This window comes from Ovis canadensis, chromosome 13 (assembly GCF_042477335.2).
Source record: "Ovis canadensis isolate MfBH-ARS-UI-01 breed Bighorn chromosome 13, ARS-UI_OviCan_v2, whole genome shotgun sequence".
Classification (NCBI taxonomy): Eukaryota; Metazoa; Chordata; class Mammalia; order Artiodactyla; family Bovidae; genus Ovis; species Ovis canadensis.
This window is the reverse complement of record NC_091257.1, coordinates 78,150,218-78,174,935: the sequence shown is the minus strand read 5'-3', so window position 1 is coordinate 78,174,935 and position 24,718 is coordinate 78,150,218. Positions and strand designations below refer to the sequence as shown.

General features: G+C 51.0%; 1 protein-coding gene across 3 annotated transcripts; it reads right to left on the bottom strand.

Moving 5' to 3' along the window:
* Positions 1-732: 732 nt before the first annotated feature.
* On the bottom strand, positions 733-24,427 carry BPIFB1 (BPI fold containing family B member 1). Of its 3 annotated transcripts, none has more exons than XM_069546915.1 (16): positions 24,253-24,427; positions 21,763-21,912; positions 19,193-19,328; positions 18,399-18,506; positions 17,278-17,427; positions 16,462-16,543; positions 12,421-12,484; positions 10,339-10,424; positions 9,153-9,332; positions 8,168-8,221; positions 7,549-7,707; positions 4,903-4,970; positions 4,390-4,435; positions 3,443-3,506; positions 2,402-2,478; positions 733-905 (listed from the first exon to the last, which is right to left on the bottom strand). In XM_069546915.1, the coding sequence occupies exons 2-16, from the start codon at positions 21,875-21,877 to the stop codon at positions 873-875; spliced, it is 1,422 nt and encodes a 473-aa protein (XP_069403016.1). In that variant the 5' UTR covers positions 21,878-21,912; positions 24,253-24,427; the 3' UTR covers positions 733-872. The 3 variants fall into 3 exon arrangements, with proteins under 3 accessions (XP_069403016.1, XP_069403017.1, XP_069403015.1); XM_069546916.1 differs by lacking the exon at positions 24,253-24,427 and adding an exon at positions 22,646-22,677; XM_069546914.1 differs by lacking the exon at positions 24,253-24,427 and adding an exon at positions 22,466-22,634.
* Between the last annotated feature and the right edge of the window lie 291 nt (positions 24,428-24,718).

Sequence of the window (24,718 nt, the reverse complement as noted above, 5' to 3'; positions counted from 1 at the left end):
TCCATGGGACATGAGCTCTGTGTGCCAGGATGGGCCCGAAGGCTGGAGAACAGAGGACTTCTTGTCTTTCCCCAACCTGCTGACATCAGGGGAGCCAGGGCAGCAAGGGCAGTCACGCACCGTCTCAACTGGAAGGGACTTCAGTGATAAGACCCAACATCCTGGAGCTCAGGTGACAAGAATGACAATGACATCACCATGGATGACATTGTCTGAGCGCTTCCCATGTGCCAGGAACCATTTTCTTTCATTTCATTCTCACCGCAGCTTTCCAAAGTAGGGACTACAAGTCTCCCTATTATACAGAGAAGGAAACTGAGGCCCAGAGAAGGGGAGCCACATCCCAGGGTCAAACAACCATCGAGGGGTCCAGATCAGAGCTCAAAGCCTGCCTCCAAGAGTCACGCTGTTCAGTGAGCCCTCGACCCACCACATCACCAAGGTCAACTCAACGTGTGTCCCCGCCAGAGAGGTTAGCCTACCATTGGTGGTCTAGAAACTGACATGGAAGGCAAGAGGTGGCAACTGGCTTTCTCATTCCTGAAGCTCATGGAGGTGGTCAAAATCTTGGACCTTGTCCACATGTATTTTGATGTCAGCTAGACATGGCTTGGACGTGGCCCCGATGATTCAGATGTACTCGAACATGACCTAGGTGTGGCTCAGATGTCTAGTCCCTAAGCTTACCAGGGGTGAAATGACCCTGAGTTGGGACAAAGACACACTCCGGACTGCAGGATTCACAAACAGTTTATTTATTGTAGGGAGGGACAGACTACAGCGCTGGCACCCACACTCGGACTGAGACACAGCATTCCGTGGAGGGCCACAGTGCAAGTCTTCACTGGGAGAGAGGAAAGGGGGCTGAGGTTCTAAGAGGAGGCTGGGGTGACCACAAGGGTGTCCTGGAATTGGAGGAGAAAAGTCAAAAAAGTTTTAAAAATTTTATTGGACTGCAGCGGGTCTTAGTTGTGGCCTGTGGGATCTAGTTCCCTAACCAGGGATTGAACCTGTGCCCCCTGCATTGGGAGCATGGAGGCCTAGCCACTGAATAGCCAGGGAAGTCCCCTCAAAACATGTTTTAACATCCTGCCCTGTTGTGGCTTCTGGTGGTTTGTCCTCTGCCAGGTGACTTCTAACACGGAGTCAGGGCCCTGAAATCATAAAGGGTTCTTGGAAGGGTCAGGGTAGGAGGGTCTGCGTGTGACCAGTGACACCATGCAGGGGTCTGGGGCATGGATGAAGTAGCCGGCTGCACAGTCTGGGATTATATAGGACAAGTGTCTCCACCCCAGCAGATCACCAAATCTCGCAGGAAGTTTCGTCAAGCGTAGATTCCTGACTGTATCCATTGGGTCCTAGGCAGCTAACACTTTTAACAACACTCTGATTTTTAGGGGGAAACTAAGTGTGATATGAGGAATGGAACCTATTAAATTCTCCCCAAAACTTCTACTATGATAATTTTCAAATATGTAGCAAGTGGAAAAAATTTTATGCTGAATATTTGTATATACTCATCACCTAGGTTCTACCATTAACTTTTTTTAAACCATACTTGTTTTATCTCAGATCTATCCATTTATTCATTTAAACATAAGACTGTAAACAGGGTATCAGTGTGATGCTAGTCCTAAACAAAGGAATAGAGCAAAACAGGATATTTGGAGAAAACATGAAAAAAAAAAGGGTGAAATTATGCCTTTCCAACCCAAACTGCCAGCGATGAATTATGGTTTGCAACTTGATTTAAAAAAAAAAAAAGAAGAGAAAGTTGCTAAATGCCCCCTAATAAGAGATGCATGAAATACACTAAGCTCTAGCCACCCAGTTATATGGATACCAGTTATCCATCCAACATGAGTTAAGTGCAGCACGTGTCTTAGATAAACGGCTTGTGTGATAATTGAATCGTTTTATGTAACAGTTCACTAGTGCATGACCTGTGTATTCAGACATCCCTGGCTAGAAATAGGCAGAGCTGGATTTGAACCAGTTCTTTGGTTCCTGAGTCTAGACTTAGCCTCTTTTGTTATCATGCACAGAATGTGGTCATACTTCTCCATCAAAGCCAGCTGAAGTATGGACAGATTTTGAAGGTGGGCAGCTGAAGATGAGTCAAATGTCAGCATGTCTTTGGAGCCAGTTAACAAAGCCTCTTTCCTTTCCCCCCGCCTGAATGACAGGTGGGATGGAAAAGGCTGGAGGTGCATGACCCCCGACTAGGGCAGTCACCCTCTTCCACTTATAGACTAGGACACAAGGCTGTGAGAGAAGGGACTCGCCCAATGTCCCCATAAGTGACCCGAGGAGCTAGGATTGAATGCAGCCCCTATCTCCCATCCCAGGGCTCTCCCTCTGACTGTGCCCTCCCCGGGGGAGGGTGTTTAACTCCACTCACCTTGGTCAGAGACAACGAAACAGACTTAAATCCCAAGTCTTTCATCATTGACACTGGGATCCCAGATCTTAATTTGCCTGAAATCACAAACGTGGTCAGAGACTCGTGAGCTGGTGGTGGGGTTGGGTAGCTGTCAGTGGGCTCACAGTTCCTGCACGTGGCAGGCTTGATTCAGACTTCTGCCTCTGCTTCCTGTTCTCTGGCCTTGGCATCCACCCTGCCTCATCTCCCCATTCTTTGCCTCCAGCCCCAGCTTCTGGCTGTTCCAAAGGGCACCCTCACATCCTTTCACATTCCTGCTCAAGAACCATCAGGGGCTCCCATCACCCACAGCAGAGGGGCTTATACTTGAGATTTCTCGCTCTAATAAAACAAAGACATGAAAGAAGCTGGGTGGACCTAGGTTACCAGTTCACCCACCCCCATGACCTGAGGTTCAGTAAGAATAATCCCCTCTTTTCTCTTGGCTTCCTTCACTAGTGACACAAATAGCAATCCAGCTACAGCCAACAACAGCAAGAACTGTTGACACTGGCTGTGTCACGCGCCCCCTCTCTTCTCTGTAAAAACCTCTTCTTTATGCCTCTGAGGAAGGTGTTGCTCTTTCCCCATTTTACAGATGGAGAAACTGAGGCTGAGGATGATAAGGTAGTTTGTTCAAGGCCAGGCAGCCAGCAGAAGAAGAATCAGCACCAGAGCCCAGGTGTATCGTAAGTCCATTGAGCATGCTCTGGCTGTCTATTTCCACTCCTGTCTCTCTCCTGCTGTTAGCCCGTGAGCCCGGGACATTCCCTGCACCCTCTGTGGGTGCCCAAGTTCTGGCATGAGTGAGCAAACTGGGCTGGGGTGTTGGAGATGGGAGAGCTCATTTCCAGCTGGATGACCCAGAAGGCTTCCTGGAGGAGGCAGAATTAGAACAATGCTCTGAGGATAGCTGGAAAATAAATGAAAGGGGCCCCACATGGAGGCACAGGCAGGAGAGGCTAAAGCACCTGCCCTCAATGTCCTGGGGAGCAGGGAACAGACAGCAAAGGGACGCACCATTCTCGTTTGGCAGCAGGATGGAGGTGAGGATCTCCGTGGTGATGTTGTTCAGAAGTTTAGGCTGTGAAAGAGAAACGGCCCTGTCACCCTGGCTGAGAGTCTGTAAGTCCTCTCAGCCATTCCTCAGATGGGCATGGCCCTGCCCTGTGGTGAGGGCAGCAGGTGAAGATGCTGAATCTCAGGTTCCCTGCTGGTCGGAGTTGCAAGGGTTCAAGGATCAGACATGCCGTGGGGGAAGCAAACCAGCTGGCCCCAGATCGGGCAGGTGGGGAGACTGGGGTGCATTCTGGGGCGCACATCTGGCCCCCAGTCTCTAGGGCCCCACTGCTCTGTTCCAGCAGATTCCTCCAAAGGAATTTCATCCTGTTTCCTGAGTTTCTGACTTCTCAAAGGAAGCCAGAAGTCCCGATTTTCATGTGGAAACCACCCCACTTAAAATATTTAAAAAAGAATTAAGAGGCAAAACAAAGTGGTGGAAAAATATGCCTCCCCCACCCAAACAAAGAAACAAATACCCCACCATGGCAGAAGAGAGGATTCAGCCAATTTGAGATCTCTGATTCATTTTGACTCTTCAGGGCAACTAAGGATTCAGGGGAAGGGTCTGCCCAGGGTCACTGAGATGAGTCTATATGAGCAAAATGTGTCACAAAATAGATTTGTTTTCTAATTTATGGTCAAAACTTTACAGAAAGTAAGTCTGTGTGTATCTGTGTGTTTGCGAATGTGTAGACTCTCAGCTGTATCTGGCATACAGTAGGTGCTCAGTAAACACCTGAGCCAGGAAGTTGGATTTTGTGGCTGAGTTCGGGGAGGCTGGCCTGCTCACCATGGAGCTGCCTGTGGGGACCTAATTCAAAGCCATTTCTAGGCAATGTCTCCTTTTGCGATGGATCATTCTGGGCAATCTCCTGCATCCCCAGGGAAAATCTGTTCATACTCACGTTGAACAGGCCGATGTCTGAGTTCATCAGATGGATCCGATCAGCTCTGCAAGAGAAGATGCCCATGAGGTTGGTCCTTTGGAGTCGCATCTATCCACCCATCCATCCATTCATTTCACAACTATTTACTGAGAACCTACTATGCACCAGACACGGCACAGGCTCTGGGTACAGCAGGGACCCACATGAAATCCTTGCTTCATGAGCTTATATTGTAATGCCCTCATACACTGGAATGAGCTTACATTGTAATGTGCAGGGGAAGTGGGGGAGATAGCAAACACATGGTTGCCCCAAAAGCAGGCAGAAGGATCACCCCCAGGGGTGAGGACCATGGAGAATGGAGGAGGCCATCCGGGCAAGGTGGCCTTTCCCTTTCTGCCCATCCCCAAGCAGCCTTCACGTGACACGCACACCCCAGAGGTTCAAGACCCTGGCTGTTTAAAGAAAGCAGTGGTCACCAGGCAGACTCATTTCCATCGCCAGAACCTTCTCAGTAATTTTTGTATTTACCTGATTTCATTAAAGCTGAGCACAAGTAGGCAATCTTCGATGTGAAACTGAACGTCTGAGGAGGCTTCCTGCAACAAGAGAGAGAAACCCAGGACCCATTTATTTAGAGGATTTTTGTCAGGGGTTGGATGTGGGGCTCTGCATGGAAGCTCTGGGGTCAAGCTGACATGGTCTGAATCTCAGCTGTCGGCTGTGACCTTGGGAAAGGGTCTGACTTCTGTGGGCCTCAGATTCCTTCTCTTTGGGTACAGGGCTGGTACCTGTACCCATGCCCCAGTGAAAAGGTTGCACATAGGCCTGCTGATGAGGACAATGATGACACTAGCCAACATCCACGGGAGCCGTCCTGTGTGTCAGATGGTGTTTTATGAGCTTTATCTGACTATCTCCTTTGATCCTCATGTCTCTGTGAAATAAGTCCCATTATTATCCCATTGTAGAGGTGTGTAAACTGAGGGACAGGCTGGATGGTGACTGTTATTATTATTGCAAAAGTCAGAAGCTAAGCCAGCCTCAAACACAGGTAGATACATCCAGTATCTTGACCCTTAGACTCAGGGGAGCTGAGTACCAGGCTCCAGGGCAGCTGCACCCAGAGAACAGACTTCTCTGGCAGGCCTGGGCTTGGAGGTCTTTTCTAAATTTTTGATTTTTTTTAGGCTATGCCGAGTGGAATGCTTTTGAACTGTGGTGCTTGAGAAGATCTTGGGAGTCCCTTGGACAGCAAGGAGATCAAGCTAGTCAATTCTAAAGAAAATCGACCTTGAATATTCATTGGAAGGACTGATTCTGAAGCTGAAGTTCCAACACTTTGGCCACTTGATGTGAAGAGCTGACTCATTGGAAAAGGCCCTGACACTGGGAAAGATTGAGGGCAGGAGGAGAAGGGGGTGGCAGAGGATGAGATGGTTGGATGGCACCATTGACTCAATGGACATGAGTTTGAACAAACTCCGGGAGGTAGTGAAAGATAGGGAAGCCTGGCATGCTGTAGTCCATGAGGTGGCAACGATTGAGCGACTGAACAACGTATGTGGAATGTGGGTCTTAGTTCCCTGACCAAGGATGGTGGCCTTTGAAAAGTGCCTGCTATTGGCCACGGAAGGGAAGTCCCCACGGAGTGAGGCTGGCTGGGGTCGGTCCCCTCTCCCTGCTTGGCGGGGGATCAGGGTATCCCCACACCCCCATGGGAAGCCAGGGCACCATGCACCCTGTAATTGTGTGAATGGTGCCCACTGGCAAGGCGTGTGGACAGCTTGCACAGGGCCTGAAGCCACCCTCCTGTAAGGAGAGGGTAATGTTGGCCTTTAACAACCAGATGCTGTCCAGACTCCTTGGCTAGGCATGGAAGGCCTTGCTTATCCAGGGCCCAACCATGGGTCTTGCCTCGTCTCTTCCTTCTCCTTGCCCTCTGTAGGATGCAGTTGGTGCCCCACTCAGATCCCCCTTTTTTTTGGGTGGGGCACCTATTCCTCAGCTGCTGAGTGTCACGGCTGCTAACAGTTCCCAGCCGTTCCCTGGTCTGGGGAACTGCCTTTGCTGGATCGACCTTGCTGGGAGGCTATGTTCTTCCTACCTTGGGGCAGTTAGTGACCAATAACTGACAGTCAAGGGCATACAAGAGGCTGGCCTTCCTGTTTCAGCCTGGGCTCAACCCCGTGGTGCCACCATGCTCCAGAGCTCGCTGTGGGATGAAGCAGAAGCCAGCTTCCAGCTGAGGCCACATCCTTGCTCGGTCCTTCTCCTGGGAGCTCTCCCCCAGGATAGCACTTTTCTAAGGGTTTTTGTCTTGGGCCTGTTTCTAGCGGTCCTACCTAAGATATCTTCTACTAGGCCTGTCCTTTGATGAGCCCACCCCGAGATCTTTATCCACAGAGTCCTTCTAAATGGAAGCTCTGAGATCTGACCTGCTTTCGTTACTGAGGAAAGCAATTCAGAACTTACTTGGAGATGACTTAGTTCTGTTTATCCTTTGGAAGAGGAAGAAGAATTATCCCCTTTCCTTCTAGGCCTGTGGTTTGGATAGAGCCAACACCAATCTCCCAATTTGGGATGTGTGTGTGTGTGTGTGTGTGTGTGTGTGTCCCAGCTCAGAAAATTTACATATTTCATTTTTCTGGTCACGCTGATTGGTTCATGAGTGAGCATTTGACCCTAAGTCATCCAATGAGAGTCAGCTTTGGAACTTTTGCTGGAACTACTGGGAAAGAGAAGCTTTTCCACTGAGGTTGCCAGGCTGATAGGTTATAAGCCTGATGTGGCTTAGGGGCACTTCCAAGAAAGGACAAACTGCCTGAGGATGAAGGCAGCACAAAGAAAAAAACAAGGCTGCCAGATGGGAAGAGAGAAGAATGAAGATGACATTGTTTGAATACCTGATATAGCTATTCTGGAAACCAGCACTGACCTGGACTTTTCAGGTATATGAGCTAATGCAGTTCTTTTTGTGCATATGAATTAAAGATTCTGACTAATTAAGAGTTGAGCCCCCAAAGCCCCTGATTCTTGGTTCAAAATTCCCTTCCCCTAGCTCCGCGAGGTAACAAAAGTGGCAGAAAGGTTTAGTAAAGCAAGAGGGGGTGAACAAGAGCAGTGAACAGGGGGATTCCCAAGGTTGCTGCCAACATCTCAGACAACTGAACTCACAATGCCCAGGGTGAAGAGGGGGCGGCTGTCTTTATCGGTGGCGAATATTTCCAGCACGATCAGTTGGAACACCTTGGCATTGCCCTGGTCCAGAATGAGCATCGGGGTCGTCTGACTCAGGATCTTCACGATCTGTGTAGGCCCCAGCTGCTCTGCTGCCTGGAAGGACATCAGACCCATATGATGCCTCCCAAGTGCCTCCCCACAGTCCACGAGCCCCATGTGGTCCGTGAGCCCTGGCCGCTGCCCACCTTCCTGGCCTCCCCCATTCCTCTCTGCACCTCCTCGGATCCTGGAATAAATTGCTATTCTGCCCATCTCACAGTCTTCGGTTTGGCCTCTCCCTCCGTCTGGAATGTCTTCCTTCAGGGGAGCCCTCCCTCATCTCCCAGGCTGGTTCAGATACCCTGGCCGTTCTCCTATAACCCCTAGAATCTGTCTGTCCTTTGTCACCACTAACTGTCCTGTTAGAGTGAAATCTCCATGAGGACAGGGAGCAGTGTGTTGCAGTCACCAGTGCTGGGGGGACAGAGTGGTCCCATACTTCCCTCCCTCCCCAGACGCCAGCGGACAGACCACAGTAAACACCCTCCAGGTTGCAGATGGCAAATGGACCAACCGTTTCGTCGATCACCTTGATGCTTGACTTCAGCTGGCGGGCTACCTCAGGAAGCTGAGGAAGAGAGGAGGTCAGAGCTGGTCAGCTGGTGGGGAGAGGGGAGACACACCTGCAGCAGTCCTGCTGCCAGGATCCCCCCAAACCCTAGAGAAGCTGGGAGAGTCTGGTGGCCCAGTGCACGTGTCTGCCCCTGGTGGGAAACAGCCTCTATGTCAGTGGCTGTGGGAAATGAAGTCCCAGCCAGCCTGGACGTTTACTGTGGATTGGTGGTGCCTGTGGGTCTGCGGGCAGCTTCCTGTTCTCAGAGAAGCAACCCAGTTCTTACTAGAGCTGTGAATGTGGTTGCTCGTGACCACACCCATTTCCCTGTCTTTCCAGCCTCTCGCCCTGACTTCTAATCCCCTGAGAGCTTGGTGATCTGTCAGCTGACTTAAAGTCCTGCCCTGCTCCCCTATCTTTGGGCCAACCCTGCCCTTTTCTGGGCCCCATCAGTGACCTGGAGGAGATGGCACACCCCAGTGGACTGGCGGTGGTTTTCTGTTGTGCTGGGTTAATAAGGATTCCGAGGCTGTGACAGAATCCAGGCTCAACAGGCAGGAGGGCCCTGGGAGATGAGCGGTGTCTGCCGTGAGCCCTGCTGTGGACGGCAGCAGCGCATCGCCATCCCCGGGCCAGTCAATATTCTAGGGTGCCCTTTGGACAGGACTGTTCTCTGCTAGAGGAAGCAGGTCTTTCAGGCTCCAGGAAGGCAGAACTAGGACTGGTGCTGGATGCTACAGGAGGTTTTCAGCTTTCTAGTTGTATTATGTCAGAGGCAGGCTCTGTTCAAGGAAGGAGCGAGCTCTCCGTTGCTGCAAGTATGTAAATCGATCCTGAAAGGAGGTTCCTGCTTTGGGGAGGGGGGGTCCTTACGCCCTCTTTGATTCAGGAAATCCCCCTGAGGCAGCAGAGCTGGCTTCAGGCTCTGTTCCATGCTGAGACTTACCACAGAGTCCAATAGGACTGTGAGTTTTCCCGAATGGAGCAAGGCAGCTATGATAGCGACCAGCACATCCTTCCTCACGGTGAGCCTCAAGGGGGTCTGGTTCAGGGTGGGCAGATTCAGGGAATCCCCAACATCATTGAACAGCTTAGTCACCTTTCCTTCCGAGTTGAACAACCTGGCCTGCAGAGACACAGAGCAGAGAGAGCTTAAGCTCCACAGTGTATCTTGTAATAACCTAGAAGGAAATGACACCCTCCAGCCTGTTTCTCTTTTTGCAGTTGCCACCAGGAAGCTTAGCCTGGCAGTCGGTGCCTTGCTGTTGTAGATGAAGAGCTATCTCAGCTACTTAGCAACACCTACTCCATCTGTACCCCTCAGGTAATCTCCAGTTAAAAAAAAATCTAGATGTCTCGTTTGGTACTTAGGTTTCAACTTCTCAGACACCCCAGAAACCCTTTAGAGGAAGAGAAAATTCAAGACTGCAGCAGAATGGATGGGAATGTTTGATGCTGCAGTTTTCCAGGGGTCCATGAAAACGGGTCTGAGGTTCACGCTGCCTTTCTTGGCCTGGTCCCAGAGGGTGTCCGGCCCCTGTGTGGTGGGTGGCTCCATATTTTAGAAAGAACTGATGGTTATTGGGCGCCTCCTGCCTGCCGGGCCCCATGTACTATCGTTTCCTCCTCTCTTTAGTGACTGTGTTATTACATTTTACAAAAGAATTTGAGGATCAGAGAGTTGAAGAAGCTTATCCCAAGTCCACACAGCCAGAGAGTTTTGGAGCTGGAAGAGAAATTTAGATCTGTGTGATCCTCCATAATGTGTCTGCATCCTGGGCTCTTTATTCAGAATCACCAGATATTTGAGGATTGTCAGGTGCTTGCCTGAGAGAAAGACCAAGAGTCCCTCCCACTCTGGCCCCTGATGGCGGAAAGCAAGGTTGGAGGAGCTTGGGTCATTGGGGTCAATATTCAGTGTATGGCCCGTACATTCCACTTGCTGACTATTTTTTTTTTGCCAGAACGGTTTACATGGGATGTGGTCAGCTTGTTGAGACTTTTCTAAGTCTGCCTGTGTGTACTGTGACCCGTGTTTTCTCACCTGAAGCAGACCAGTGGTCTCCGACTACTGGTGGTCAGAGAAGGGAAGGAATGTCCCCGCTTTCCCCTGGAGGCCCCATGACACTCACCCCCAGGATGAGATGGACAACACCGTGGTCGATGACAGGAGAAATAAAATCAAGCTTCAGGTGCTCAGAGTTGAGAGGCATGGGCACTGCTCAGGGAGAAGAAAATTCTGTGAGGGTGGAGGGCAGTATTGGATGCCTTGGTGGGAAGTTGCTTTTGGCCGAAGCACCATTTTTGCACAGGGTGAGGGGGGGGCGTGTGTAGGGGTAGGGGCAGGAGTCATGATGATGTTGATAAGGACAATGATAAATATGATGAGATACTGGCTGACATTTATCAAACACCCGGTAATGCAATAAATTATACACATGTTAGCTCATGGAATCCTCACAATAACCTTAGGTCCTGCTATTACCCTCATGTCACAGATAGAGAAACCAAGGCTCAGAAAAGTGACATGACTTGCTCAAGGGCATACTGCAAAAGGATCTGAACCCAGTTGGTCCTGTGTCAACATTTTGGTTTGGAACAAAACTGACCTATTGTTTATAGCTCTCCGTCTCCCCCACCAGTCTGATCTGTACCCCCAACCCTGGCAGGGTCTGGGTCTGTCCTAGGGATCCCTTGCGTCCTCCTAGGGATTCCCCACTTGGCCACCAGGTGGCAGTGGCGTCTCATCTGCCCTAGCTGTTGGGTGGAGAATAGAGACCAGGGAGGGATGTGGGAAGTTCGTTCCTTGGTCTGCCTGCTTCTGGGAGAGCCTGTGGAGTCTGGGGAGTCTGGGGAACCCTCCCGCTCTGCCCATAGGGAACAGAGGAGCTGGAGAGACTTGGGGTTCTTGCCCTAGTGGCTTTGGCTAGCCTCTTCCCGCCTCTGAACCTCAGTTTCCTCATCTTAAAATGGGGAAAGTGAAAGTGAAAGTCGCTCAGTTCTGCCCGACTCTTTGTGACCCCATGGACTATACAGTCTCTGGAATTCTCCAGGCCAAAAATGGGGAGGCAGTAGTATACTTGCCTTGTAGATTGTACAGGACTGACACCTAGCAAAATCAGCTCACTCAGATCTGAATGAACCAGACTTGAAACAGAACTGAGTTTAAGCCTTCCCCTATCACTAATTCCTCCTGTGAACTTGGACAAATGATTTCATTTCTGAGTTTCCTTATCTGTTAAGTGGAATAATGATCACTACTTCATGGAGTTGTCTGAGGAGTCAGTGAAGCAGTGTAAATAAAATAGCCCAAGGACTTGACCCAAAGTGGGTGCTCTATAGATACTGAAAACCTGTTGATTCCATTCTCCTCTTCCCAATCCTCTCTGGTGGCTCTTTGAATGGGCCTCTTCAGATCTCCAAAGATTAGATGGTAGTGTTTTCTTCTCCCCACCAATCCCCTCTCTGAGGGTTTCCAAGAATTCAGACTTTCACTGTGAAGGGTCTGAGGATACAATTTGTTTCTTCCCTTGATCCCTCTTTTCTGATAGCCGACAGTAGTCTCTGTATCATCCATCCATCCATCCATCCATCCAGCTAGCCAGCCAGCCAGCCAACCATCCAACCATCCATCCATCCATCCATCCATCCATCCATCCATCCAAACATCCATCCATCCATCCATCCATCCATCCATCCATCCACCCAGCCATCCATCCATCCATCCATCCATCCATCCATCCATCCATCCAACCATCCATCCATCCATCCATCCATCCATCCATCCATCCATCCAGCACACATCTGTAAGCACCTCTCTGTGCCAGGCAGAGCATCTGCCACGTGCCAGGCACTCTCCCATAAAATTTTAATCCTCAACAATCCTGGAGGTAGGGAGGTATAAGCCCCCTTTCTCAAAGTCATGGAACAAATCAGTGGCAGAACTGGAATTTGAACTTGGGTTTATCTGGGGGCACCCACTGGCTTACATAGAACCTTGCATGTATTATGTACTCATGAAATCACAGCTGTGGTGATTTCCTGTCTGTTCATCCTGGGCAGAGATCAGATGATGCTTGTCCCTCTTGCTACCGGGCTGAGTTGCTGCTCAGGCCTGACCAGGGGAGGCTTGCCTTGGGCAGAGGGCAGAGGCAGTGCTTGGAAGTCAGCTCAGCAGTCAAGGAAAAAGGAGAGAGAGAGAGTGGTGCACTTACCCTTCGTCAGGTTCAAGAGTTCCCCACGCATATCCTCAAAGCCCGCCTTGAGCACAGGACACAGCTGCAACAGCACAGATGCAGGCCCTCCGTCAGCCAGGGCCAGCACACAGCCCCACAGCGACCCGTGCCCAGGGCACCTGGCTGAGCCCCGCCCCTGTGCCCACGGCCAGCCAAATGTCCACCGTGTGCCTGAGCACTCAGTGGTGCATCTGCTCCCCCAACCATCACCGCAGCTCAGAGACCACCACAGCTGCTGGCGTCACCTGGGGTCTTTTGTAACGATTTGTCCCTTGCCCTGTGTCCAGGTGTGTCTGACCTGCCAGCTGTGCTCCCCATGAGACTCATCGTATTCACAAAAGCCCGTGTTTCCATAAGAGGGAAATCCAGAATGCGTTCCTTCCTTCACTTCTCAGTCAGCCCTTGGTACTGACTTCCTCGCACGTGTCACATTAGAACAGAGGCCAGCAAGACAGACCCAACCAGACTGGTAAACATTCTTTGTGGGTTTCTAGCCCCAACACATCTCTTTGCCCCTTGAATTCTTCTCCCCTGAAAATTCCAGCTGTTCTCGGGAATTCCCTGGCAGTCCAGAGGTTAAGACCCTGCACTTCCAATGCAGGGGATGCAGGTTCAATCCCTGGTCAGGGGCTAAGATCCTACATGCTGTGTGGCTTGGCCAAAAATTTAAAAAAAAAAAAAATTCCAGCAGTTCTCAGCAGGGGTGATTTTGTCTCCCAAGAGACATTTTGAAATTTCTGGACATTTTCAATTGTCACAGTTTACTGGGTAGTGTAACTAGCATCTAGTGGGTGGAGGCCAAGGATGATACCAAACATCCCTCAGTACATGGGACAGCCCCGAAACGAAGAATTATGGGGGCCAAGTGTCACAGTGACAACCCCAGCCTCAGCTGTTCTGCTTGGGAAGGAAGTTAAACATTCACCTCACTTCATCCTGGGCCCCAGAGGCTGTGCTCCTTGCCCTAAGCAGCCTGTTTTCCAGGGCAGTGCTCTGAGACTCTGTCATTTTGTCTTAGGTTAAACTTCACCAGTGAAGAACCTTCTGGTTGACCACCTTTTGCTACTTTTGAGAAATGACTATGCACTTTGATAAATGTTAATTTTTCCTATGAAAAGTCAGTTCCCTTCTCCAGCTGCTTTGCCAACCCTGAACCCAAGGAGGATGGAGGAGTTGGGCTCAGGGACTCCCAACATTCTCTGCCTGTTCCTCGTGGGAAAGGTGCCCCTGGCCCCCTCTGCACACCCTGTCATAATTCCCCTCCCTTTAGTTCCACCCCGGGTCTCAACCATGGTGACATGCTAAAATCCTCCTTTGGGGGAGCTAGAATCCTCTGAGATACCAGGGCCCCACCAGGCCAATTAAATCTGAATCTTTGAGGTCGAACCCTGATATCAGTATTTTTAAAAAGCCCTTCCAGGAAGTTCTGACGGGCAACTGGCATTGGGACCCATGCTGAAAGGGGCTTTAGCATTTTCTAGGTGGGCTCCTGCCGCATTTAAACATGCTGCCCCTTTTCCTTTCATGCCAAGTGAAATATTCATAGGAGGTAGTTTCAAATCCAGTGATTCCTGGTGGGAAATCATGATGATTGATGGAAGGCCAGTTTTCTCAAATTGTTCACTGGATTTGGCTTTTCACCCTTAAAAACAGATATTTTCTCAAATTGTTTCTCAGTTTTTCAAATTGCTCACTGTATTCGGCTTTTCACCTTTAAAAACAGACCATTATGCAAAGAACATTTTATAATCCCAGGTTCTTGCTATCTTTTCTAGTGTAAGATATATTTTTAGCTTGTAAAGTATAATGCCAGTTAAAATGTGATTTTGCCGGAAGCTGGGAAAAAATTTCCAGCTGAGCCCTACTTTAAGAAACTGTCACCTTTAAGTAGAAGAAAAATTTCTTAAAAAAAAAAAACTCACATAAGTAAAGCTAAGTTTTACAAAATTATTCCTTTCAAAAGGCTCTCTGGAAAGGTTTTAGAAAGTATTAAATAGGACTTCCCTGGTGATACAGTGGATGAGAATCTGCCTGTCAATGCAGGAGACACAGGTTCGGTCCCCTGGGAAAATTTCACATCCTGGAAGCATATGACCTGTGCACCACAGCTTTTGAGCCTGCGCTCTAGAGCTTGTGCGCTGCAACTACTGAGCTCATGTGCCTAGAGTCTATGCTCAGCAACAAGAGAAGCACCATGATGAGAAATCCATGAGCTGCAACTAGATAGCCCCGCTCACTGCAACTAGAGAAAGCCCTCACACGGCAATGAAGACCCAGAGCAGCCAAAAAACAAAACAAAACAAAACATAAAAATTTAAAGAAAGTGTTAAATATGGCGCAGCTATTAAAATAGTTGTGACTATCATACAGTGGTATAGGAAATAAATATAACTTAGAGGATATAAAATAATACTGATGCTGAGTGCAGCCACATAAAAATATGGAGATTTGGAAAACAATATACAAAAGAAAAAATAGCTGCTAAGTTAAGGTAGGAGGATTATGGGCATTTTTCTCCCAAAGTGTTGGTTATTATATTGCATTTTTCAGTCAAAAAAGTTTTATTATAAAAAATATATTAATTATCTGATAAGGTATTTTTAACCCCAGGAGAACCACTGATATGAGCACATCTTGAAATTCACAGTGAAAATCAATGGTCATAATGGCAGATAAATCCAACCTATGAAGAAGGCAATGGCACCCCACTCCAGTACTCTTGCCTGGAAAATCCCATGGATGGAGGAGCCTGGTAGGCTGCAGTCCATGGGGTCACTAAGAGTTGGACATGACTGAGCGACTTCACTTTGACTTTTCACTTTCATGCATTGGGGAAGGACATGGCAACCCACTCCAGTATTCTTGCCTGGAGAATCCCAGGGACGGGGGAGCCTGGTGGACTGCTGTCCGTCGGTCGCACAGAATCGGACACGACTGAAGTGACTTAGCAGCAGCAGCAGCATTGAGTTTTAGCTTATCTTTGACATATAAGGGACATATAAAGGGAGATGGACTCGTGTTCACTGACTTAGAAAAATAAATCCAACAAGACCTGCTGGGTAACAACCCCCTGATGACACAACCAGGGTAGTGTGGGACCCTGCTGTGCTAGAGCTAGCTTGGATCAAATTTTGAGAACCAATTGTTAAATTTTCAGAAATTTCTAAGCTTGGTGTTAACCCTGACATTATTAAAAATCAAGTTGTATACACTTACAATTAAATAAATTATGCTAAGAGCAAAGTCAACTCAAAACTCATTACTTCCTAATTATTCTGTTCTATTTTACCATTATCCATTGCTCCTGAGATTATATACGTCTCTTGTATCTGCATGGTGGAAACACCATCCAGTAACGTGCAACCAAACATCTCTTCCTGACCCTGCTCAAATGTTTGTCCCAATTTCTGTTCCGTGAATTCACACTGCTGCTGCTGCTGCTAAGTCACTCCAGTCGTGTCTGACTCTGTGCGACCCCATAGATGGCAGCCCACCAGGTTCCCCTGTCCCTGGGATTCTCCAGGCAAGGACACTGGAGTGGGTTGCCATTTCCTTCTCCAATGCATGAAAGTGAAAAGTGAAAGTGAAGTCGCTCAGTCGTGTCCGACTCTTAGCGACCCCATGCACTGCAGCCCACCAGGCTCCTCCGTCCATGGGATTTTCCAGGCAAGAGTACTGGAGTGGGGTGCCACTGCCTTCTCCTAGTAGCTTGAAATTGGCAACAGAAGAGGTGTTTACATCAGGGAAGTCAGTGAATGCTACAAATCAGGGCTTCCTTTCTCCAAGACCTCTCGAGTCGATTGTTAACAATTTATCAGCACATCACTGTTCAAGGTCCCTCGGCTGTCTTTTGGCAGTTTCATTACCTTGACCACAAGGATCCACTGCTGAAAGAATGACCCAAGCCCAGAAACTTCCCACTCAAAGGAGACACAGGTCCCTCAGCATCAGCCTGCAGTTCCACCTCTGACCCACAGGGGGGCAGGCTTCACAGACCAGAGAGACCCTGACTCTACTTACCTCGCTTTTCACCAGTTTGGGGAGCGCTGGCATCAGAAGGCTTATGACCTTGTCAGCTAAGCATTGGAGCAGGAAGGAGAGCCTTTGAGGGAGGAGAAGAGGAGAGAGATAAGGTGGGTCAGGGATGGTCACCTCTCCGCTGTGTTATAGAAGGCGAGACCAAGTCCAGGGAAGGAAGGAACTTGCCCAAGGCACAGGGCCTGTTAGAGACAGGGCTGGGTGTAGCCCCTGAGCCTGGGGAAGATGGTGGCAGATGGTTCAAGGGACATGGGCTCTGGACACTGGAATGAAGGCAGTGGGCATTTCCCCCATTCTCCTGCTAAGGAGGGATGGAGGGAAGCATCCAGTCTTTGAGCAGCTGTTGTGTGCCCTACACTCAGCTGGGTACTTGAGGACACTACCCGATCTCATCCTCTCACTGTGGAAGTGAGGCGCGGGGAGGTGACTTGTCCAGAATGTTGCCTGGACAGTGAATGTGAGAGTTGCATTATGCTCGCCTGACTCCATAGTTTAGACCCATGGCTGCACTCAAGCCTGCCAGTGGTGTTCGGGGCCCAGAAAAGAGCCTCCTCTCCACTTCCAAATGTTTGTTCCAATTTCTGGCACGATGCCTGAAATCCCATCATTATTGCTTCACCCTTGAGCTCTCTTTGGTGTCACAGATTTCCTGAAAGGAGCCCCAGACCAGGAATCAGGAGGGAAAAGTCCCTTTCTTTCTGTGGGCCTCAGTGTTCTCCATCTGTAAAATGGGGCCAGGGCACCACCTGCTTCCCTCCCAGGTGTGCAAGGGGCCCGGGGAGAGGTGGCAGCACTCACTTGTGCAGCAGGGTGATGCGCAGGCTCCCGCCGGTGTTGGAGCAATCGCTGAGGACCAGGCGGGCGTGGTCCTTCTCGCTTGTCTCCACGTGGATGATGGCTTGGACCTCCACCTCCATGTGCAGCTCCACAATGGTCTTGAAAAGGGGCCTGGGAGTGGAGGAGCCCCAGGCTGTGAGCTCCAGCCCGGCTCGAGGCTGGATCAAGCCGCGGCTGCTGCCTGCCGCTGCCTCCTGCCTCTTGCTCCTCCCTTCTCGGGCTCCATGCTGGGTTCTCCTCATCCCCTCAAGTGTATACCTCACTGTGTCCCAGCCTCGGTGTTTGGATTCCTCTTCTGATTTAAATCCTCTACGCATGCCAGCTTCCAAACTTATACCTGGCTTCTTTCTCAAACGTCTTACTGCTGTCTCAGATTTAATGTGTATATGGACAGAGGAGCCTGGTGGGCTACAGTCCATAGGGTCGCAAAGAGCTGGACGCGACTGAGCAATTAATACACACAAACTGACCTACGGACCCTTCCCCAACACTTCTCCTCTCTTGATCTCCCCTGCCTTTTTCTGGCCACTCCATACTGTCTTGACCCTTCAACCTCCCCACCACCCTAGCCCCACCCCGAGCCCTAATTGAATCTGTCAGCAAATCCTCTTGTGTCCTCCAAGACATATTTTGAATCAAGCTTCTTCTCACTACCTTCCTGCTCCTAAACCCTGGTCCACAGTCTTATTGTCCCCTCCTGAATTATTACAGTAGCTTCTGGATAACCTCCCTGCCTCCACCCTTGCCCGCTCCCCCTGCAGCAGCCAGGAGGCTTCTTGAAGAAGGTGACACCACGCCACGTCCCTCCTCTGCTCAGAGCCCTGCATGGCTCCTGTCTTCCTTGGTAAAACCAAGTCCTCACCTTGGCTCACAGGCCCTGTACAATCTGACCTCCCACCCGGCTGTCCCCGCCCCTCCTTCCTTAGGCCACCCTGTGAACCAGGCAACTGTACTCTTGCCCGAGAGCCTTTGTCCTTACTCTCCCCTCTGCTTGGAACTCTCTTTTCCTGCATGGAGGATGAGGGCGGGGAGGAGTGGAAGAAACTGCCTGGCTCGCGGTGCCTGACTCAGGGGATACTCACGTGTTGAATCCAGCCACCATGTCCAAGGGGGCCTTGACCATCAGCTGCCTGCCGTCGGCCAGGGGCTGCACCTGCAGCTGATGGATGCTGGCTGAGGTGACTTTCAGCCTGGACGGGACACGGGAGGCTTGAGATTCATGCTTCGTATTCGACTGAGCATCATCCCCAGACTGGTCCCCATCTTAGCTGTCCCCCAAAGTGTCTAGGCGGCAGCTGGACCCAAGCCCTGTCCGCTGACCCCCCTCGGCATGGTCTTGCTCCCCTCCCCTTCCCCACTGTCTGAAACATTTGCATGGCTCCCCTCCTAACTCAGGAGATGAACCTGAGCTTCTGGGGCTGACCTGTAAGACCCTCTGTGCCCTGGCCCCTTTGACTTCTCCCTCTTGGCCTTGGGGTCTGAGCACCAGCCATTCTGACTCACCCCTACCCTTTGCCTCTGCCCAGGTCAGTCTCACTGCCCAAAATGCCATTTCTTCTTGTCTCCTGGTGAGCATGGAGTCATTGGCTCATCTTTCCCCACCACTGAGAAGCATTGCCTTTTCTCTTCATCCTCCCACCCCAGGCGGTCTTCCTCTGGGGTCTTCCCTCTTAGGGTTCCTGGGTCCCTCTTATGGTTCTTGGTAACTCCTCTGGGAGCCTCTGAAGGAGAGGCTTTTTTTGATCCATCCTTCATGGTCAGGCACAGAGTTGACATCAACTGATGCTTGTTGACCGATCCATTGAGCGTGCAAAGCGTGTCCTGGGCAGAGGAGTGGGCAAAGAGCCAGCTCCCAGCTTGGTTCTGCTCCACTTACCAGAGGATATGCTGCAGGATGGATTTCACCAGGCTGCCAGAAATGCCCCCGGACGACTCCTCCTCCATGGCAGTGAGCAGTGGCAGCTGCTGCAGGGTGTTGGTAACGTCGCGATTCTTCAGTTTCTGTGCCAGCACTGGAGACAGATCCCAGGGATCAGGGTCCAGCGGGAGGGGCGAGGAGGATGGCTTGGTGGGGGCTCCAGGCTGGGAGGGGACATCACTCAGGGCTACTTGGACTGGGACATAAGCTGAGGGGAGGGATGACTTCATTCTGAGGATGATGGTCCGGATGGATCATGTTCACATGGAGACTGTGGCTGGGCATGGGCGGGACCATTCCCACCTTGAACATTGCCAGCCTCCGCCAGGAGTGCCGGCCAGGACACCTGGAACAGGGACCTCCGTGTCTCTCACTATCGACTGGCAAACACTTCGAGAGGCAGAGAGCTCCTAAGGCCTTGTTTGAGGCTGTTTTGCTGCTGAAACGAACTTGCTAATGATTCCCTGGCATCTGCATTCCATGGGCCTGTTGCTCAAAGAGCCCCAGGTGCTGTACAGAGAAAGGAAGAGCCGGGAGCCCTGGGTTCTGGTCCCTGCTGGATGTCTACCCTGACAACTAGAGCCCATTTGGCTTGTGTGCAGCGCAGGTCAGAGTGCTGGAGAGCTGATGCTGAGAGCCGCATTGGACAGCAGCCCTCAGCCAATGAATGGCTGGTGGGAATTGGTGTATAAAGACCCTGCCTCCCTCCCTCCACCCCGGGCAGGATGACTCAGGTGTATGTCCCCCACCGTGTCCCAGAATCCCTGTGTGTTAGTGCCTCTCAGAGACCAAGCTAGCCTTTTTGCCTGCACTGTGACGATGGAGCTGGCCCCCATACATAAGCCTCCTTTGCCAGCCAGCGCACTGTTTCAGTACTGTCTGTCGAGGTTCTGGAAGGACATGGAGGAGGAATAAGAAGCTTGGCCCTGGCATGCTCCTCTTGCCTAGCTCCAGTGGTATCACCTCCCAAACTTCGGGCTGGGAGTTGAGTGGATTTCCTCGGGCAGCCAGTGACCCCCGGCTCCCTTCTAGGTAGTTGCCAGAGACAGTTTCCCAGTGAATCAATGGTAGTCCCTCCTGCAGAGAATTCCATTGGCTCCCTGGCAGGCAGTTCTCTGCATCTAACCTCAGCCTGTCAACCAAGGACCAACTCTGACCTGGGACAGTTCAGGGAATTTCCCTACCATTCTGGAGGCTTCAACCTTCTCCCCCCATGAGTTCTGGGGGAGGATTCTCCCCACCAGGTTTTTTCTGTACTTGGATTTCAGCTCCCTGCTGCATCCCAACCTCTAAGGGATTCTTTGGCATTCTCTCTTTTTTCCTTCTTAGCTGGTTTCCCAGTGTTTCAGTTCTTGCCAATAATATCTGATACAAACCCATCTGTTGGGCTTACTGTGTGGTTTCTGCCTTCTGACTGGCCCTGACTAATGCAGTTCCTCAGTGGGACTGAGCCCCAGTTCCCAGTGATAACTGGCTCGCCTTTACCTGACTTGCTTCCTGCTCTTCTGCAGCTGTTGCCTGGGATCACCTCCAAAACCACCTGCTTGCACACAGCTCCTCGACTCATACTCTGCTGCTGGGGAACCTAAATGGCTGCCCCTCTCCAAGCTCCTTCTGGCTGAAATTCCGTGTGCTTGCAACTCAGTGTAGGCCCAGAGCATATGTGCCTCCCCTAGGAGTGCCTGGAGTTCTCAGCTCCCCTTCCATCCTAGGGGATCCATCCTCTCTAGTGGATATATATATCCACAGCCTATAGTGCCTTCCAGCTGTGTAGGACCTGGCCCATGCACAGGGCCACAGCCCAGGCCCACTGTACACAGAAGGTTGGTCTCTGTGCTCCAGTTGGACCATTTTTGGTGTCACAGCTGGGCCGAGGATGCTGCTAAACAGCTAGTAGGCCCAGGACAGCATTCCCCCTATAACAAAGAAGTATTCGATCCCCGAAGTCAGCAGTGCTGAGGCTGAGAAGTTCAGCTGTAGAGGTCATTAAGCAGCTGTCACTTTCTGTCTTACTGGATGATCCTGATAACCCGGGGAGCGGGGAGGCCCTCTTGCAGAGGAGGAAGCCAAAGCTCAGGGAGCTGCCGGGGCCACAGAGCTGGAGCTTGAGAAAGCTGTGCCTGGGGTGCAGGCAGCCAGACTCCCAGCTGAAGGTGCTTGCTTTGGAGACTAGTTGCCCACTAGGCCTAACCCAGAGGAGGGGCTCTGGCAACGAGGTTTAGGCAAGAGCAGCCGAGAGGCATTTCCATCATCGCATGTGGTGGCCGCATACTCCTCTGAGGGCTGTGGACCTCAGAGTAGTAGGTTTTAGAATCATGGAATTTAAGAAAGGGATATTGGAATCATAAATACTTGAGAGCATAGACCCTCCCAACCTTTGTAACTCACCCCATCAAGTCTCACTCCTGACTTGGGATCCAACCATGCCTTGTATACCCCTAGTGATGGGGAACTCCCACCCTCCCTTGGAGGGCTGCTCCACCTGCCCCCTGCCTTACAGTGATAAGGCCTGGGTGGCCAAGACTTACTTTGCTTGATGACTTCTGTGCTGAGACTGAGAACCACAGGAGGGGTTAAGGTGGCTCCTACCAGGTTGGCTGCCAGCAAACCACAGAGGAAGGTGAAGGTCCACGGGTAGGCCATCTTCTTCGAGGTTAGCAGGTGGCACGTGGCAGAACCTGGGATGAGCACAGAGGGCTCCGTTAGCTGAGCAGAGAAGGCCCAGGCCAGGCCTGCCATACTGGGTGACTTGGGGTCATAGAGTCCAGGAGAGGCTGTTTAGTGAGATGGTTAAGAGAGCAGGCTCTGGAGCCTGACTGAGTCTCTGTGTCCTTTGACAATCAACTTAACCTCTTTGTGCCTCAGTTTTCTCATCTGGAAAGTAGGCATCATGACTGCTACTTCATGGAGTTGAGATTAAATGAGATAATATCTAGAAAGCATTTAGCACCATGCCTTTTGCATGGCGGGATTCCCAGGTGGTGCTAGTGGTAAAGAACCTGCCTGCCAGGGCAGGAGATATAAGAGATTTGGGTTTGATCCCTGGGTCGGGAAGAAACCCTGGAGGAGGGCGTGGCAACCCATTGCAGTATTCTTGTCTGGAGAATCCCATGGACAGAGGAGCCTGGAGGGCTACAGTTCATAGGGTCACAAAGAGTTGGACACGACAGAAGCAACTTAGCATGCAAGCATGCAAGGTGAGCACCGGGTAAATATTAGTTATTTTCTTACAGGACATCCAGCCTCAGTGCTCAGGACAAAACATTTCTGCTTCTGTTTTTTTTTTTTTTCCCCCACCCATCATTGTGGCACTTAAAGCCCTCAACCTCAGCCAATTTCCCTCCCTGGGTTTCCCCTCTTGCTCTATGAAGTTCCAGTCATTCCAAGCTGCTTGAAGTTCCCAGAACAAACCCTGCTCTCTCCCCTCTGTGTCCTCGGTCTGCTCTTCCTGCTTCCTGTAATGCTGTCCCCCTTCCTTATCTGCCTGCTGAACTCCTGTTCATTCTTGAAAACTCCACTCACGTGTCCCTTTCTCTGTAGAGGTTTCCTTTTCCTGGAACCTGAGAGCCTGGACCATACTTGCAGAAAGGTCGCCCCGGGGGCTAGTGTGTGTTCAGGACAGGAAGTGCAGGCTGGAAGGAGATGAGCATTCACGTAGGAGGCAAAGTGGTAGGAAAGCTGTTTTGCTTAATTCGCAGGATCCCCTCGACCAGACTGCGAGCTCTAGGAGGACAGATTGGGTCTACCTGCTCCCCTCTGAGTCCTCAGCACTCAGCATAGCACACAGTGATTAATGAGTGGTTGTTGAATGAATGAACGGCCCTGGAGCCCTGGAAGAATGGGGGAGTGTGAGTTTCTTAGACTGAGGAGGTCTGGGCCATGGGAACTGCTGTCGATTCACAGGACCCTCATTCCTGAGTCTTGGGTGCCTGAAGGAGAAAGAGAAGTGTTGTGGGCTTGGGAGTCAGACAGACCCGAGTGGGAGGGCAGCCTCTACAACTTGCTGGGTGTTCTCAAGCAAGTGACTTGTCCTCTCTGTCTGTTTCCTCATCTATAAGATAAGGGGTAATGATAATGATACTTACCTCAGAGGGTTGTTGGGAGGATTCAATGGGACCAACCCTTTGTGGCCTCATATGCCACAAGTGCCCGATGAGGGTTAGCTGTTATTCTGATAATGACAGTTATTGTCGCTAATTCTGGGGTCAGAAGGAGCCACCTTGCAGTCAAAGCCAGAAGACAGAGGGGACGCCCTCCCTGCACCTGCTCCTTTGCCCAGGAAGCCCCCATCCCCACTCCATTGTCTTTTTGTTTCAAGTATCTTGACCCTGTTTTCCCTTCATTATTAACTCACACTGCTCTCTTCTCTGATCAGAAGCTCTCAGGGGGGCAAGTGGATGGTTGCCTTCCCTTCTGAGGAAATTTTTCTTCTCTACAAATCCAAGCACCGTACGCCCACCCGCCACATTGCATCTCGCCTTCCTGTCTTTTGCCTCTTTGAGTATGCAGTCCCCTTTGCACGAGATACCCTTCTTTCTTTCTTTGTCCAGCCAGTTTCTACTCAGCTTCTCCACCAATATATCACCTCTTTCAGGAAGCCTTCCCTGACTGTCCTCTACCACCATGTCCCTGGGCTCTCCTCGAGCATAGCATGTTGGTCCATCCTGGGAGTATCTTGGGGTCCAGGACAGTCTGATAGTTTTGTCTTTAGAATCACCCCAGCCCAGGGCTGGCCATAGAGCAGCTGGTGTGCGTGGAGTGGGTTAATGTCACTGGGATGAGGTCAGGGAGAGATGGGACCAGTCCAGTTCCCTTCTCATTGCTGTTTTGTCTTCTGGGTGAAAAAGCTGGACTCCTCTCTACTCCCGGCCCTGACCCTAACAGGGTCCTAGTGTACTGAGAGGGGCCTTACCCTGGGGTCAGGCCTCTTTCTTGCTCCTGACCTGACCCAAACAAGTGTCTCTAGCTCAGACCCTTCTTGGTGATGTAGGCCCTTCACCCCTTCCCTACACATTTACCTGGACACGCGGATGCCTTGGCCTGCTGCTCTCCTCACCTGGGCACTGGGTCTGGAAGCCCAGCCTTATATCCTGCACACCCTCTGCATTTGGACTGAGGTCTCCAAAGTAAATATTTGTGGCATCTGGTAAACCACAGAGCTGCTGGGAGGCAGGCTTGGGACTCCAGTTTCCTGAAGTTTGGAGAAACAAGGATCCGGCTGACGTGAGGGATGAGGGTGGGGCACTGGGGCACATGGCAGGGGAGCTGGGCCAGACAGCGTGTGGCCTGTGTAAAGGGCTCCCTGCCTCCTGGGCAGCCATTCCTGTGAACAGGGGCAGTGATGACAGCAGGCACAGGGATGGGAACAGGGGCAAGGATGAGACTAGGGGCAGAGATGAGAACAGGGGCAGAGATGGGAACAGGGGGAGGGATGAGACCAGGGGCAGAGATGGGATCAGGGGCAGGGATGAGACCAGGGGCAGA